At 41.1% G+C, this 15,185-nt stretch overlaps 2 protein-coding genes and 1 long non-coding RNA gene across 3 annotated transcripts; 1 reads left to right on the top strand and 2 right to left on the bottom strand.

The window, feature by feature from the left end:
• The first annotated feature begins 3,620 nt into the window (after positions 1 to 3,620).
• LOC310887528 lies at positions 3,621 to 4,855 on the top strand. The gene is made up of 2 exons (XR_014575742.1): positions 3,621 to 4,010; positions 4,133 to 4,855. It is a non-coding gene; the product is annotated as an uncharacterized lncRNA (long non-coding RNA).
• Positions 4,856 to 5,077: 222 nt separating this feature from the next.
• Positions 5,078 to 7,536, bottom strand: LOC310887486 (uncharacterized protein). The gene is made up of 2 exons (XM_083813473.1): positions 7,399 to 7,536; positions 5,078 to 5,940 (listed from the first exon to the last, which is right to left on the bottom strand). Exon 2 carries the CDS (start codon positions 5,917 to 5,919, stop codon positions 5,524 to 5,526), a length of 396 nt encoding a protein of 131 aa, XP_083669599.1. The 5' UTR covers positions 5,920 to 5,940; positions 7,399 to 7,536; the 3' UTR covers positions 5,078 to 5,523.
• Positions 7,537 to 11,785: 4,249 nt separating this feature from the next.
• LOC310887445 (scale keratin-like) lies at positions 11,786 to 14,076 on the bottom strand. The gene is made up of 2 exons (XM_083813429.1): positions 13,963 to 14,076; positions 11,786 to 12,633 (listed from the first exon to the last, which is right to left on the bottom strand). Exon 2 carries the CDS (start codon positions 12,614 to 12,616, stop codon positions 12,140 to 12,142), a length of 477 nt encoding a protein of 158 aa, XP_083669555.1. The 5' UTR covers positions 12,617 to 12,633; positions 13,963 to 14,076; the 3' UTR covers positions 11,786 to 12,139.
• Between the last annotated feature and the right edge of the window lie 1,109 nt (positions 14,077 to 15,185).

Here is a 15,185-nt window from a genome sequence, read left to right as displayed (position 1 = left end):
AGGATGCTACTACACAAGTGCTAGCTGGTATTGCTGTTCTTTTCTGCAGATATTTATAAAAGAAATGGTCAAGTGTCACAGAATTCAGATGCACAAAGGGATGGCAGAAAAGAGAAATAGTAGGTAGTGGGATAGCTCAAGTACAAATGCACAATTTCTTTGCTCATTAATGATGTTTTTAGGTACCAAATTAGGAACCAGAAGGAACAGAGATTGTTTTGGGAAAGGAAGAGGGCATGAAAAGAAGATGAGACAAGGGACAGCTGAAATCTTCATGTTCCACCTCTTCTCCCTGTCTTTCATTCTTTCTCTTCCTAGCCCAATCTCCATTATTTTGGTTCTTGAACTTTCAGTCTCATGTTGCCTCAATGTTGTGTGTTTCAGATCCGTCTCCATTCCCAGAAGATGTCTTTCTATGGACAGATGATCAGCTCCCGCTGCCTTGCACCCTGTGAGGTGACATGCCCACAGCCAATGGTGAATGCCTGTAGCCAGCCCTGTGTTACATCCTGTGGCGATTCAAGAGCTGTAATCTACCCACCACCTGTTGTCATGACCTTCCCAGGACCCATCCTCAGCTCCTGCCCTCAGGAGAGCATCGTGGGCAGCTCAGCACCCGCTGGCTTTGGGAGCTCATTTGGATACACGAGCTCTCAGGGTCCCAGGGGCTTCTATGACTCTGGGAGACCGTACACTTATGGGAAGTCATATTCTTCCTATGGGTCCAGTGGCTATGGCGCTGGGAGATACAGATCATGTTAAATGGGCAGTGAATAAAATAAAAGGAGCAATCACTCAGCACGGAGGAAGATGCATCTCCACAAACTCTGTTACTGACATGGCTTTTCTGGGGCATGAGCACCATCTCTGAACACCAGAACCACATGTATTTATCAGGCTAATGATTTAATTTAGTTCTCTGATTATTCTTACCAGTGGCTCCATATAATAACATCCTAGGTATATCAGCAATCTTTGGCTTGTTAAAAGTTGGACAGCACTGTGTAAATCTTCCTCTGCTATGAAAAAGAAAGAGTAATGTATGTGGAATGCACAGCCCTGGAGCAATTCTCTGCTTGAAGTCTTTAATGGGACCCTGGCAATATATTGCCTGTATTTTTCATGCTCCATCACATCTTCTCCTTCTTATTCTCTCATTAAATTGCTCTGCATCAACATTCTGAGCTTTCTGTTCTTTATTTGTCCACCATTCTTTATTTATATACCATTCTGGCTGAGCATCAGTCTTTGTAGCCAGCCGTGACAGTGTTCACATTCTTTCAACAACTAAAGTTGGAGGGTGACCAGGCCTTTTAAGCAGGAGGTAGCGTAATGACTGCCTTCTGCACAAAAGTAATTTCATGCTGGATAAACATGCTTTTGTAACTCATACAACTAAGTTTGAAATTTCCTCCAGGAGAGGTGTGGTTCAATGTGTATTCGTTACATGCTAGCAAAGAAAGTTAAATACACAAGTAATTTTGAAGATCTTCCCTGTGTCTCGCTACTTGCCCAAGCCTCCAACTAAATAACACCTCTTAGATTGGTTTTATGATATTTTCCATTGTTTAAAAATAGCATGTAATAATCTGTGGGTAGAACTTTCCTTTGAATGGCCAACAGGAAATTTTAACTGCATAGTGAATCTTCACTGAAATTCTATGCATTCTTGAAGTTTCTCATTAATACCTCTAAATTCTTGGCAGCTTCAGTTAAAATAAGTAAAAGAAAAAATCTTAAGTCTTCCCTGAAGAGCCATACATATAATTCATGTCAAATACTATTTTCCGTCTCAGGCTTACACCTAAATTTCAACCTACTCATAAATGACTGGATACTGGCCACGTTCAACACTTCCCTTTGTTAAACAGCAGCACAGGTCCAGGCTGCTTAGCATGTCATTTGAAGCTGTTTTTCTAGAGAGACAGTTTGCATACAATTAGCATAGCTATCAGTCATCTGGTGGCCTCCTGCCTGCATAGGGAAGAAGAGAGCATTTGGAGGCATTCACCTCCTACCAATTCTTCTCATGGTTGCAGTACCAGCCAGGGCTCTGAGGGACCAGAGGTCAGACATTGCTCAGCACTCCTGCTGTTCCCTGTGTGAAACACCAGCAATGCACTGGCAAACCTCACCATGCTCCAGCAGGCTGATTCCGGGAAAAGTCCAGCGTCATGCTTGTGAAATTTCTTTAGGCAGGATCAAGCATGTGGTAATAACTTCAAAGGGTTTGGAGGTGTGACTTCACTTGTAAAAGTACCTGAAATGAGATGAGGCTACAACGAGGCAGCCAGCCAACACCTCTTTCTTGTTAGGATGTGTCTGAAGGCTTTGTCTTGTTTTTATGCTTCCTCTGTCCGCAGTGCTCTGTATAATTATTATTGGAGTCACACAGATGCTGTCAAAAAAGCCCACTCATTTGCACAAGTATGCAGAGCACTAAGGCAACCAAATCAGATATTTTTAAGCCACATCACTACAGCATTGATCACTACAAAAGAGTCTCTTTTCTATAATGGTGTCAGCAGACCTGGATGAAGATGCTTCACCTACTATGCTACAGAAAAGACGGGCATGGGAGGCAGAGGCTGGAGTCTATGCTATAAATAGATCATTGGAGTCAGTACTAATTGAACAGTGGACTCTAATGATTTTGAATGGCACTTGAAGACAGAGCACTTCACACCACCATTATTTGGCAGTCCCTTGGAGAGCAGGAGCTACAAAACTGGCATTGCTGATACTCGTCTGCCAGCCTGAATTTGCATGTTACGAGCATACACCAGAGCAAAGACAGGACAGTTCTTTAACCACTTTCCATTGTTCTGCTCTGCTCCTGACCATTAGCAATCTGCCACTTCCTAAATGCATAGCAGGCTGCACTTGGATTACATTTGCACCTGGGTGTAATCACAGAAGAACACGATGAAAGATAAGAGGACTAATTTCACTAGCAGCTGGAATGCATCTCAGGTCAGACCACATGCAGACTTGAGATGGGAGGAACACTGTCTGCTGTTTCTGGTGTTCCTGTGGAGGAGTGCTGGGATCCTGACAGTTTGTCAGCTGCTGCAACACAGGGACCACGTCTGACTGAGGTCCCCCACAGGTCTTGGTCAGCCGTGGGAAGTTCAGGCTGGTGGCACTTAGTTCCAGTGACTCAGACTCCTGTTCCTCCTGTCAGTGAAACAAGTAACAACCAGAAATTGGAAGCAATAATAAATGAAATCAGGTCACTGTCTCATCTTGAACTATAGAGGTCACTACACTCTCCTCTCATCTAAATGTGTTTATACCCTAGTACAAAGTAATGTTATCAGTAAATGAGATGCAATTAGAAGTTGATTCATAAAGATGTTGCAAACATAGCCCAAAGAGTGTATCCTTCTCCACACTAAATTACGGCTCAAGACAGATATCTGTGGGAGTTAAACCTCTCATGTTTGATTTAAATAGATGGATTCACTAAATATTTACTCACTACTAGAGCCTGACGGTTTGTTACATGGCTCAGGCTCTCACCAGTGGTAAATGTCCCACAGGTGCAATGGCTTAGCATAGCAGAACCAGAAATGTGCCCTGCTGAATGCCAGCTTCCTTCCAGGGTTTAGACCTGGAGCAATTAGCAAACCGATCACTTACAGTCAACCTTTCACTTCTTTTGCACCTGGAGGATCTGAACTTGAATGTTTCAGATATTTTAAAATGTTCTGTCAGAGAAACCTGAAGTAATGACTCTTTTTTAGCTAATTTTCCCCTTTTACTTAAAAGACAACCTCAGAAGTCATGTCTTGAATCTGTTATATGTCCTCTGTCCTGTATACTATTAGCCATGTAATGCAGCCTTTCAGCTAAAATAATCAGAAGTCCATGGAAACATGTCAGTTTGATTATTTCATTTTCAGAGTTCTATCATGGGAAAAAAAAAAAAAGTAATTGGAATATATTCCATTTTAAACACCAACAAATTGACTAACAAATGGCAGTGAGAATAGTGAACTAGACTACAGGTAAATTTGAATATTAAGACGGAAATTAACATTACCGAAATGCTCTCCATCCTGATGTATGTCAGACAGGAATATTCCACTGTGAGCTCCTTATCCCTGCTATTTTCCTCCTCTTCCTACAGGAGATGAGAGCACCAGTGAAGACCAAACTTGGAGCTAACCAGTGGCATAGAAATCTGGAAGCAGAGACTGTACATTGAATGTTAGATGGGGACATTGGAGAGAATCCAATTCTGGGCTTTACCAAGCATTTCCCATGTTACCTGGGGAGAATGTTAACTAATGTTTTTCTCAGTATGGAAAGCACAGCCTTTAATCTCTGTACAAAAGATGTTTATCTGCTAAAAAGGGAAAAGAGCAAAGCTGCTCATGCTTTGCTTGTCTTGTCAGCTTACTCTGAAAGCCCCTGAGGGCAGGGTTTGGCTTTACTCTTTGTCTGCATAACACTGAACATGCCTCATTTGCAGCTTCATTACAATTAGAATTGGCTATATTACCAACAGCTCAGAAGCTCTGAGTGTCTTCTGTCCCTGATACTTACTGAACTAGTTATTTCTTAGAGGAAACAGGGATTATTCCTCTTTCCTGCTGGGACAGACAGGCTGATGACTACAAGGAGGGATGAGCATTGTATTCGCTGCTTGGGATGTCTGGAGTTAAAGCACTGCTGGGCAATGTCTGGGCTGTAGGTTGAGCATTGTATTTGTGAATCTACAGGTGCAAATTTGCATTTGGAAAGTCCTCTGCTGGACAATAATACCTCAGTGGCATTTGTGGTCATGCTGAACTCAACGTGGAAACCCACAATTATCTATCTGAATGCTCATGGAAAGGCCCCACTGAAATCACATTTAAATAACAAAAGTTAAGATACTACATTATTTCAAGCCATTAACATCTTCAAAGGATGAACAGATCCTCCTCAGGGTGTCGTTATGGAAATGTTTATGACACTGTGTAAATTCAATCTGTACTAAAATGTATTGTAGCAGTAATTCTCTGTTAACAGCTTGGTCCTGCCCATGGCAGAACACCACCCAGAACAGGCGCAAGGGAAACCAGAAGGCTTTCTGTGATGCAACAAAACTTTAATGAGAAACAAATGCCTTTGTTTGCAAAGCAAGATATCACAGAATATGAAAACAAACAAACAAAAAAACTGTTTCCAGACAGTTTCAAAGAATGTTCAACAAATGTCCTGTTTAGAAATATTGCTGTCCTCAGCTGGCTTTCCTCTGTCTGTTGTGCCACTCCTGATGAAGATAGTTGCCATTATGAGGGATGCTTATATTGCATATGCTGCCCCACAATAGTTTTTTAAAAATGGGAAAGCTGGAACTGGTGCCAACAGTGAACAATAAACTAGAAACCGAAGGGAAAACCAAAAGAAGATGAAAGATCAGAAATGCTAAGTGGCAGCAGCTCCACTGCAGGGCTGCCGAAGCGCTGAACCCCCATCCTCAGTGCTCTGCGTTTGGGTCTTCATGCAAGACTTTTCCATGCTCTTCTGCCTTTAGCATGGCCCGCAGCTGCCACGGAGGAGCTGCCTGTAGCGTCGGGAGGAGAAGGGGCTGCAGTACCCACTGCCGAGCGTAGAGAGGGCTGAGCTCCCATAACCGTACTGTGCTCCATATCCCAAAGAGTTCCCGTAACCGTAAGAGCTCCTGGGGCCGTAGAGGCCCCCCAGCCCCAGGGAGCCCCCAAAGGCGGGTGCTCCGGAGGAGCCCACCACGGCTTGCTGGGGGAAGGAGCTGAGGATGGGGCCGGGGAAGGTGACAACAACGGGCGGTGGCTGGATCACGGCCGTGGAGTCAGGGCACTGCCGGACACAGGGCTCGTTGCAGCTGTTGGCGATGGGCTGGGGGCAGGCAATGCTGCTGGTGGTGGGGCACAGGTCGTAGCAGGACATTTCTCTGCAGGGGAGGTGATCCTGAAACACAGAGCACAGGGCTGAGTAAACACAAAGTACAAGTTGTACTGGAGCACAACATTTGGTGCTGGGTTGTTGAGGAACAAGAAAAATGATCGCCTGATGCACAGCCAAAATTGATGAGTTCACAAACTTTTGCATCAATCATCACCGCCTTGATCTTCCCTATTCAGTAATCCCTGCAATTGTATCATCCTCCAAGCCTTCTGAAATTGCTGCTTTCTTCTTTTTTTCTTTCTTTCTCTCTCTTTTTTTTTTTTTTTTTAAATTCCCTCCTGGAGGAGCAAAGCATCAGCAGTAAGTATTACTAAAACAGAAGTTCGCCTCCCTGAGCAGTGAAGTTTGAAACCCCAGAGCTGTAAGATCTACACCAGAGCTGACTTCTTCATTGTACCAAATGAGACAGAAGCAGGTTTTGAGTCAGGAAACATGCAATGGAGACATAAACTCAACACTGTTTTAACTGCAGATTTCATGCTCCTTTTGTGGTCCCTGTCTACTTTTAAGCTCTCTGGGATAATTTACTTCCAGTTTTTCCTTTTTAGCTCTAGGTTCCCTTAATCTCTCTAACCCCTGTGGTAAAACCCCAGAAGTATTTGAGCCCAAAGAGAGATGCGTATACTTGATATATTATATAAAGTTACTCTGTGAAATATTTCTGTCCACATATTTTTTGTCATAGCTGTACAATTTCATACTGAGTGTGGAGGAAATTGGGAAAATGTAAGCAGCTGATTTCCTTCATCAGATAAAAATCCAGTTTGCAAGCTACCATTTCCACAGAAAGACTGGCTATTAAAGCTTGTGGCTTACCACTGCTTCCAGTAAAAAAGAGGAAATATTTTGTTCATATAATAGCCATGCAATGCAGAGAATCAAAGCATTGAACTCAGTGTATCCAAATAGCAAATCTGGATCTCAATTTGCAAGTGGATGTTTGACAAATACACTGGATCAGACTTCCTACCTTCCTTGCTATTGTCTCTGGGGAAAATAACTAGGGTTTAAAATAAGCAGGATTCAGTTTTTACCTATCTGTATAAACTAAATGCAAGCCAGGATTATTTTGTAATAAAATTCCCATGTAGATAATGCTCTTTACTCAGCTGAGTCCCTGAACAGCTTAGATTATAGCCATGTCTTTCTGATTTAGTTATTAATTGAAGTGGTACAGGAGAATTCTGCATTTTAAAGCTTATGCCTTCCTATATTTTCAATCTGCTAACAGGACAGAAATGCCAAAATATGAATAATAGTGAAATAAAGGCCTCAATCCTTTTTGTGACTCCTAAAACTTGCAAATATACCAAATATACTTTAAAAAAGGGGGGGGGGGGGGGGGGCGCAGGGGGGTATGACACAACAAAATAGTCCTACAAACTTAACATGGTAGTAGGATACTGTATTCTAAGGTCCAGTACAAAAGCATTTTGGCATTTAGAAAGAGATGAGACGTACCTGATGTAGAGGAGAGTCTGCAGGAGAAGGAGATGAAGTAGGTCTGCGTACTCATTCCTTTTATACAGCTTTTCAGATTGCCTGGGGGGGGCTGAGGCAGTGTACACATGAGGTCATAATCACCAACCAGCCCAAATTTGAAGCATTTAACTTCCCAAAATGATGAAATTGTTGTTGCTTGCTGTTTGCAAAATCACCCTAAATCTCTGAACAGCATGATATGCACATTCCAGCTCCCAGGTCTCTTTCATCTAGAAGCTTAATTGACCAGCTTCTTTGCTGGTATCATTCCACCCTCCTCACTGGCATTGCAAGCAGAATTAAACTGGTTCTATTTATTTAGCACTTCCTTCATTAACTTCCCGTAATGATTTTAATCTGTGCTATAACTTGCTGTCGTATACATGTTTGTATTTAAGCACTTCAGAACTAGGCTATAATCTAATCTACTCACACATTTTGCAATGAAATATTCAGTGAGGTGGAAGACACCTTCTGATCCTGTTCCCGCCTACAGTCACAAAATACAAGAGTGAACCCATACCGACAGAAAGCAATTTTTAAGTGTTTTCTTCCCAGACACACTGGGTAAGTGGCAGCAAAAGCAATGGAATATTATAGCAATGGATTTTTTTTCTTCCTCTTTCTTTCCTGATTAGCAGAACATCACCTGCAGAGTGCATACTCTTGCAGAGCCCAGTTTTGAGTTCCCAGATGTCAAGTGATTTGTCTGAACCACTTATTCAGGCTTCCCTGATATTTGCTGGGGAAGGACAAGATTTGCTGCAGGACAATTCATCCTGATGCTTACCTTACCAGTATTTGTATCATCCTCAAAACATAGCAATTTTGCTTTCATTGACACACAACAAGCTTAAATGAAACACCCAGCATTTAAATGGGGAAGGTTCAATGATATGTATCCCACCCATATTCTGAAATTCTCCCTAATAAACAGTGCCTTGTTCAACCTCAGATTTCCTTATTTGCTTACGGATCAGTTGTTTGTTAAATAGCATACACTGCAATATTTCTGACAGAAATTATCTTTAAATTATGAGATTCTTCTTCCAGACTTTGAGACAGCCCTGGAGGATCACAAGAACAATAATACTCACAAAGGGTGTTAAATTGCTTTTTTGTGTGTGGTTTTTAAGCACTTCATAAAGCCTCTCTAATGGTTTACGCATGACCTGGTGCGTCGTTATTGTAACATAAGTATGTGGTTGTATTCAAGAAGCCCAGCATTTTGAAATTCATTTTTTTGAAATTGTACTGGTCAAGTGGACTCTTCCTGTTCTTTTTACCAGCTCATAATTTCTAACCTTTCGGTTAGAATTCATATTTCGGCTGATTTCTTATTACAAAGTAGGTTTGCATTTATTTGTTTTTATTTGTGTACAGGCTCCTTCAGTGCTGATGTTGCGTGAATTCACAGCCCCTTAGCTGTCTGCATCACAAAGATCTGCAGCACCTGCCTCTGTCCTCATATTTTGAAAGCTTTTCCTAGGACTTTCCAAGTCAAGTTCAGTTGACTGTCTACCTCATTTACCTTTGTTGTGATGAATGGATTTACCTCTCAGATATGAAGAAACAGAACTGGATATTTTGGCAGATAAGGCATGAGTCTGGGTGATTTTAAAAAGTACTTTACAATATTTCTTTTGATTTTTTCCCTGAAAGAGCGCAAGGTGGTCATGTTCAAATGTGAGTTCCAACCTCATGCAAAGATTGTTGATTTCACAAGAAAGACACCACATTTTTCTCAGTTATACTTTATCTAGCATGGGTAAGGAAAGATGGAAAGAAAACCTACATATGAAAGCAGATGTCAATTATGGTTGACATTTGAGCCACCATCATTATGTCAACTATATAAACTAGAGGTAAATAAGTGAAGCCAGCATAATTCCTCCTGTCATTCTAATGGAGTTAGTGGAATGTTACCAGGAATATGAATCTTGCCAATTAAGTGTTAAGATGAAAGAAATATTCGTTTTGTAATTTGCATTTCATGCAGCATGAGAATTTGAATCAAATAATAAACATAAATATTGAGCAAAACTGTTTCATCATTTTGAGGTGAACCATGCATGATAAATGTGGGCTGGTGTTAATGGGAGTCTCAGGTCCTTCAGGGAGTTTGAGGAAGTGTATAGAAGTCCCTCCTCAAAGCTGCCTTGTGATTTGCTTCTCTTGCCTTCTTCTTGGAGCAAAGATATTTTTAGATATCAAACTGTTGGGTTTTATGTAAATTTGAGTTACTCTTCTTTTGTCATTTACAAGGCAGCAATGTTATATGCTGTTTTTTAGGGCTGAACTGGTATTTTTAAAAATCTATTGTCAGGAGCTATCAGCTCTCCACTAGCCCAGATCTTGGGTTATAATCTTCTAAGCAGAAACCAAAACCCCAGACTGCAGTCCTACAAACCACTCTGCACTCCTACACTTCACTCACAGTCAGGTCGAACGGAGGACATGTCCTCTTAGTTTCTTGGTCTTCCAGCTGCCATATCGACTTAGTTTGTATTGAAGAAAGCCAGACATTAAAAGGACACAAGGAAAGCTTCCTTACTCAGTGCAAAAAGGGCCTCCTGGGTGTTAGGAGCCCAGTGAGCCTTTAGGCAGTTCATTCACTGATGGACAGCATCAGGATTTTTGCACTAAATTTCAGACAACATGGAACTGACTTGTATCAGAGAAAAGGCTTAGGATAAGAGCAGCCATCTGTCTGGTGAAGCATGTGGCTTTATATATTCTTGTGTTTCCTCTAAACAATGATTCATTCTTACTTAAAATTTATTTTTCTTAGAAGGCTCATAGAAATCTGAGGAACTACATTGATCTGACAAAGTAGATCTTGGCTGGGTAGCTGCAGTCAGGTGGGATGGATCTGGAATCAAGTCAGTGTTCCTGTGGATACAGGCTGCTGGACCTTACCCATAACCATGAGCTCGAAGCTTTTTGTTGCAGGTGATTTGGGTTATGCTGCAGTTAGACGTTGTCATGTTGTCAGCTGACCAGTCTGTGTCTAGCCCCAGTGCCAGGAGCTGCAATGAGCCGACTGCCCTGACCCGAGGGCAGTGATTCAGCCACCACTCGTTCTCATCACCTTGCCAGACTGGATGCTTAGTTCCTTCCTTCAGGACAGCATAGCGGGATCTTTGTCAGCACCCATCCTTAAGGGCTCCTCTTGTTAATGGGAACTTTGGTTATGGTGTTCTTTACCACAGCAGATCCTCTCACAGATTTTCAGGACTAGGCAAGTTGTACATGCTTTCTGGCTGTTGTTTTGGTGCTGGATACCATTATGGAAGCTGTGGATCTTGCAAAAGCTGGAAAACCTAGTCAATTTATCAGTGATGACTAGAAAATAAGAACAAATAAAAGGCAGATTAATACCTGGCTTTTTGGCTACTGGGTGCAGAGGAAGTGCAGTATACACTGTCTCTGTAAATGGAGAGTGGAGCTGGACATGCTCAGCAGCTCTTGCATTGCTTTCTTTATATTCTGTCTTCAGTTTCCAGTCAGATGTTCACTGAACACTCCTATGGTATGGTTAGCCATGCTTCTTATTGTAGTAAAATACATAGCCTGAGATCTTTTGGCAGCTGAACCACAGAAAGAAAAACATCTTGCGGGATAACCATCTGCTTGATCAGGAGACTGTTACATGCCTTACTGATAACAAGAAAAGATAGACCATGTGTGGTACAGAAGACAGAAAATGCATGGTACGGTATTTTTACTTGGTTTGAGGCTACCAATATAATATTTATATAAATTAAATTTATACTTTATATATATATTACTTAAACAGATCTAAAGAACTCCCAAACCAAGGAACTCAAACAGATATACTGAGAAATTATGCAAATGGTCCTTGTTGTGGTTTTGAAGTGTTGCATGCACACAAAATTACTGCCAAAAATTACTAGAGAGAGAAAATTTAACAATATGGACCCAGTCTGATCTGTGCTAGAGAGACATGGAATCTGAAATTCATTTGGCATCAACCACCGAGCTTCCATTAAGAGCTGTCATGGTGAAATTGTACAACATTGGATTACAAGTCTGCAGTGCAATAACTAAGGGCTCAATCTTCAGAGTGTGAACATGTAGTTCAAAGTATTATACCACAGACTCATGAGTGGGGAATCTAATAAGGTAACATGCAAAGAAAGCTGTTTTTCATCTATGGCAAGTACATTGTGACCATGTTGTTGTAGTTCAGTGATGAAACAGGTCTAGCAAGGGTGCTTTGTGAAGACTTTCACCGTGTGGGCAGGGTTTGCACAATATTATTGCAGCTCCATATACAACAGACAGTTTTACTCAAAAAAGTTGGCAAACTCAGAATGGATGAAAACAGTAAACCACAACACACTTATTTTAAATGATGCAATGGAATTTTAATGAGAATGAAAAGAACAAACATGTATCACAATATCAAGAATGTATATCCAAGATGTCAGAGTCAAATGCATTTTGAAAGACACCAAGTTACATGTCTCACTGCATTCAGACACCAGTATGATAACATAGAAGATAACAAGGAACTGAACCCATGAAGATATCAGAGAAGAATTCAAAGGAAAAAAGGAGAGGTTGGAGCCTGCAGAAGGCAAAGCACTGAACAGGATTTACAAGTGCTTGCACAAAGCTGACACTCCTCTACTCGCTGGCGAATCTGCATTTTGTTTTTCACAGGTACTTTATTCGGTGGATTATCTTGTTGTGTTTAGCAGGGCCCACAGCTTCCACGGCGGTATCTGTTGTACCGGTAGGTGTAAGGGCTGCAATAGCCAGAACCGAAGGACCTACCATAGCCAGACAGGCCCCTGTAACCCAGGGAGGAGCCTCCATAGCCAGACAAGCCTCCATAGCCCAGGGAGGAGCCCCCAAAGCCATACAGACCCCTGTAACCCAGGGAAGAGCCCCCAGAGCCGTACAGACCCCCATAGCCCAGAGAAGAACCCCCAAAGCCTAGGGAGCCCCCATAACCCCCAAAGACGGGTGCTCCGGAGGATCCCACAACTGAATCCTGGGGGAAGGAGCTGAGGATGGGGCCAGGGAAGGTGACAGCAACTGGGGGTGGCTGGATCACGGTCGTGGAGTCAGGGCACTGCCGGACACAGGGCTCATTGCAGCTGTCAGCGATGGGCTGGGGGCAGCTGATGCCACTGTTGTAGGTGGGGCACAGATCGTAGCAAGACATCTTGTAGGGATGGAGGTCTGCAAAACACACTGATGAGTAAATTAAAGGTACAAATTCTATCGGAAAAAAAGTTTAAAAGTTGGACATGTGGACTAGAATAGCAGCTTTATCTTTCAGATCTTGGATGTACTTCCTTCTCTTCAGTACAATTTATGCAACAACTCTCCTTCTTGTAAAAATCAGCATTGCCCAGGTTGCACATTGAAAAGTCACTTCTTTTATAGTCTCATTCCTAATTTCTTATGCCTGCTTTCCTATAAGAAGTAGCTCTTTGTTCTCCCCAACTCCTGATCACTTACAAGAATATTATCTAGCACCTACTCTGCAAATTACTTCCACTATATTTTGCAGTCACTCTTACATTGTCCATATCTAAAAGGCTGTTTTATGCTTGTTTTATAATAGCAAAAACAAAGCAGAGTAACCTGAATACCAGTGAATCTCATGTGGTAAATTAATGGGTAGCTGGAATAACAACTCCGGGATATTGACTTGTAACTTGCTTCCAAAAGCAATAACTAAAATTGTTCTACCAGTATGATGAGCCTCCTATAAACACGGATTAAAGAAGGCATTCCCTGCCCTGAAGTGCTTGCAAAGTAGTTTGAGAGTCATAGGGTAGGTAAAAAGATTATTTGCGTGATTTCCCGGATGTGAAACTGGTACACTCAGCTACAGCTATGTCTCTACTGCAGATAAGTGTCTTGGGATCTGAGCACTTCAGAATGGTTATGACCATAGGATCCGATCTAGTCTCCAAGAAAAAACATGGGAAGACTGGGACTCAGTACCTTCTATGAACAATTTTTTTTTTCATTAGAACTCTATTGGACCATAGAACCATAGAAAATATTAGATTAGAAGATATTCCTGAAGGTCATCTAGTCCAACTCCTTGCTCAAAGTAAGGACAATGTGAAGGGCAAGTTAAGATTTCCTAGTTTCATCTCTACATTCTTCAGACAATATTTCTGTATCCCTTCTGGGTAAGCCTGTCCCCTCAAAATATACATACATATAAATAGACACATATAAAAAATGTACATACAAATTCCTTAAAAAATTCCTAGTGACAAGAACAACTTTCTGCTGAAGTTTTGGACACTGCTTTGGTAGCTCAAGTTCGTATTAACAGGAAATGACCAATTTTGAAAATCCTAACTTTACCACTTTAAACCTGAATACATTGATGTCCGACACTAAATAAGAAAAATAAATTCACAGAGAAATAATCCAACATTATTAAGAATCTTAGTACATTTATGGATGATTCCATAAATATTGAATTAAAATAGTCTGGAAAAAGATACTTGGATTCTAGGAGAGATCACATAGAATGATACTTACCTTCTTCACGGGGGAGAATAAAGCAAGCAAAGTGGAATGAAGCGCCCTGGACTGGGAGAGTTTTTATACAGTTCCCTAGATGATGTGGATCACCTAAGGTACAATTTGTGCATATGCATAATTGGGGCAAACCCAAAACTAATATGACACGTAGGTCCTCAAAGTTTTGCTGACTGTTGGTTTGAACTCTCATGAAATATGATAAGTGCATTTCATCACAATAGTCTCTTTCATCTCAAATGATTAAATATCATATTAATTCCTGTTATCATTCCATTCACATCCTTGGTGGTATAACAGGAATAACGCTAATGCTTTCCATAGCTTCTCCATTATTAATGGCAAAACATGGCTGCTCACTGTGCGGCTCATCATCACTGTGGTCACCCAACGTGCACATATTTTTCCATTAGAAAACTAGGTTATCTGGAAATAAAATGGAGTTAATTGGAGCAACTTTGGGGGTCATAATTTTTTATCATTTGCACTTTCAGCTTCTCAACATGAGCCCAATATGACACCCAAAAGAAAGCATCCTAGGGGTATGCCGCAATAGAGACAGAGTAAACCTTTACATGGATTAAGGTTGATCGTTGACAGAATTGGAACAACCTGAGAAAAATGTGCAACTGAAAACGACAAATCTACACTGATTTCATGGCTTATGAAATCATGTATTTTTTCTATAAATTTGTATTTCACTTTATATTTCTTTATTGAAGAAAACAGTCATGAACTGTTTATAGCAAGGACACTAATGACCTTGAATTATGCATTTTAATGTGATGTAATTTCATAATTGCTAGGCACCTAAATCCAGGTACGTGTCATTAATTTAATTGTAAGAAAGCATTCTTAAACTATTAGTGGATAGTTTGCAGCATTTGAAAAGACTTGTTCCCTGGAAGCTTAGAAATATTGTCCAGAAAAAGTTCTAGCCACTTCAAAGGCTGAGAAACCCACCTCATAATTTATGGTAATCTATGGCATAGAATCTGCAGTATTAAAATAACACATCTGTAAACAAGGGAAAAAACAGCCTTTATTTTGCACGATATGTTCCAGGTTCATAATTGTTCTCTATTTGGAGAAACTGCCAGCTCAGCCTTGTTCTGGAGTTGTGGCTTACAGTGTATTACAGGTCATGGATTCCTGAGAATCAGTCAATAATTCAAAGCACTTCTGTCACATTTCATTTATTTCACATGTGGATCCATTTGTAC

The sequence above is a fragment of the Anser anser genome (assembly GCF_964211835.1).
Source record: "Anser anser genome assembly, chromosome: 28".
Taxonomy (NCBI): domain Eukaryota; kingdom Metazoa; phylum Chordata; class Aves; order Anseriformes; family Anatidae; genus Anser; species Anser anser.
The sequence above is the reverse complement of the archived record's forward strand: the minus strand, read 5'-3'. Positions and strand labels throughout refer to the sequence as shown.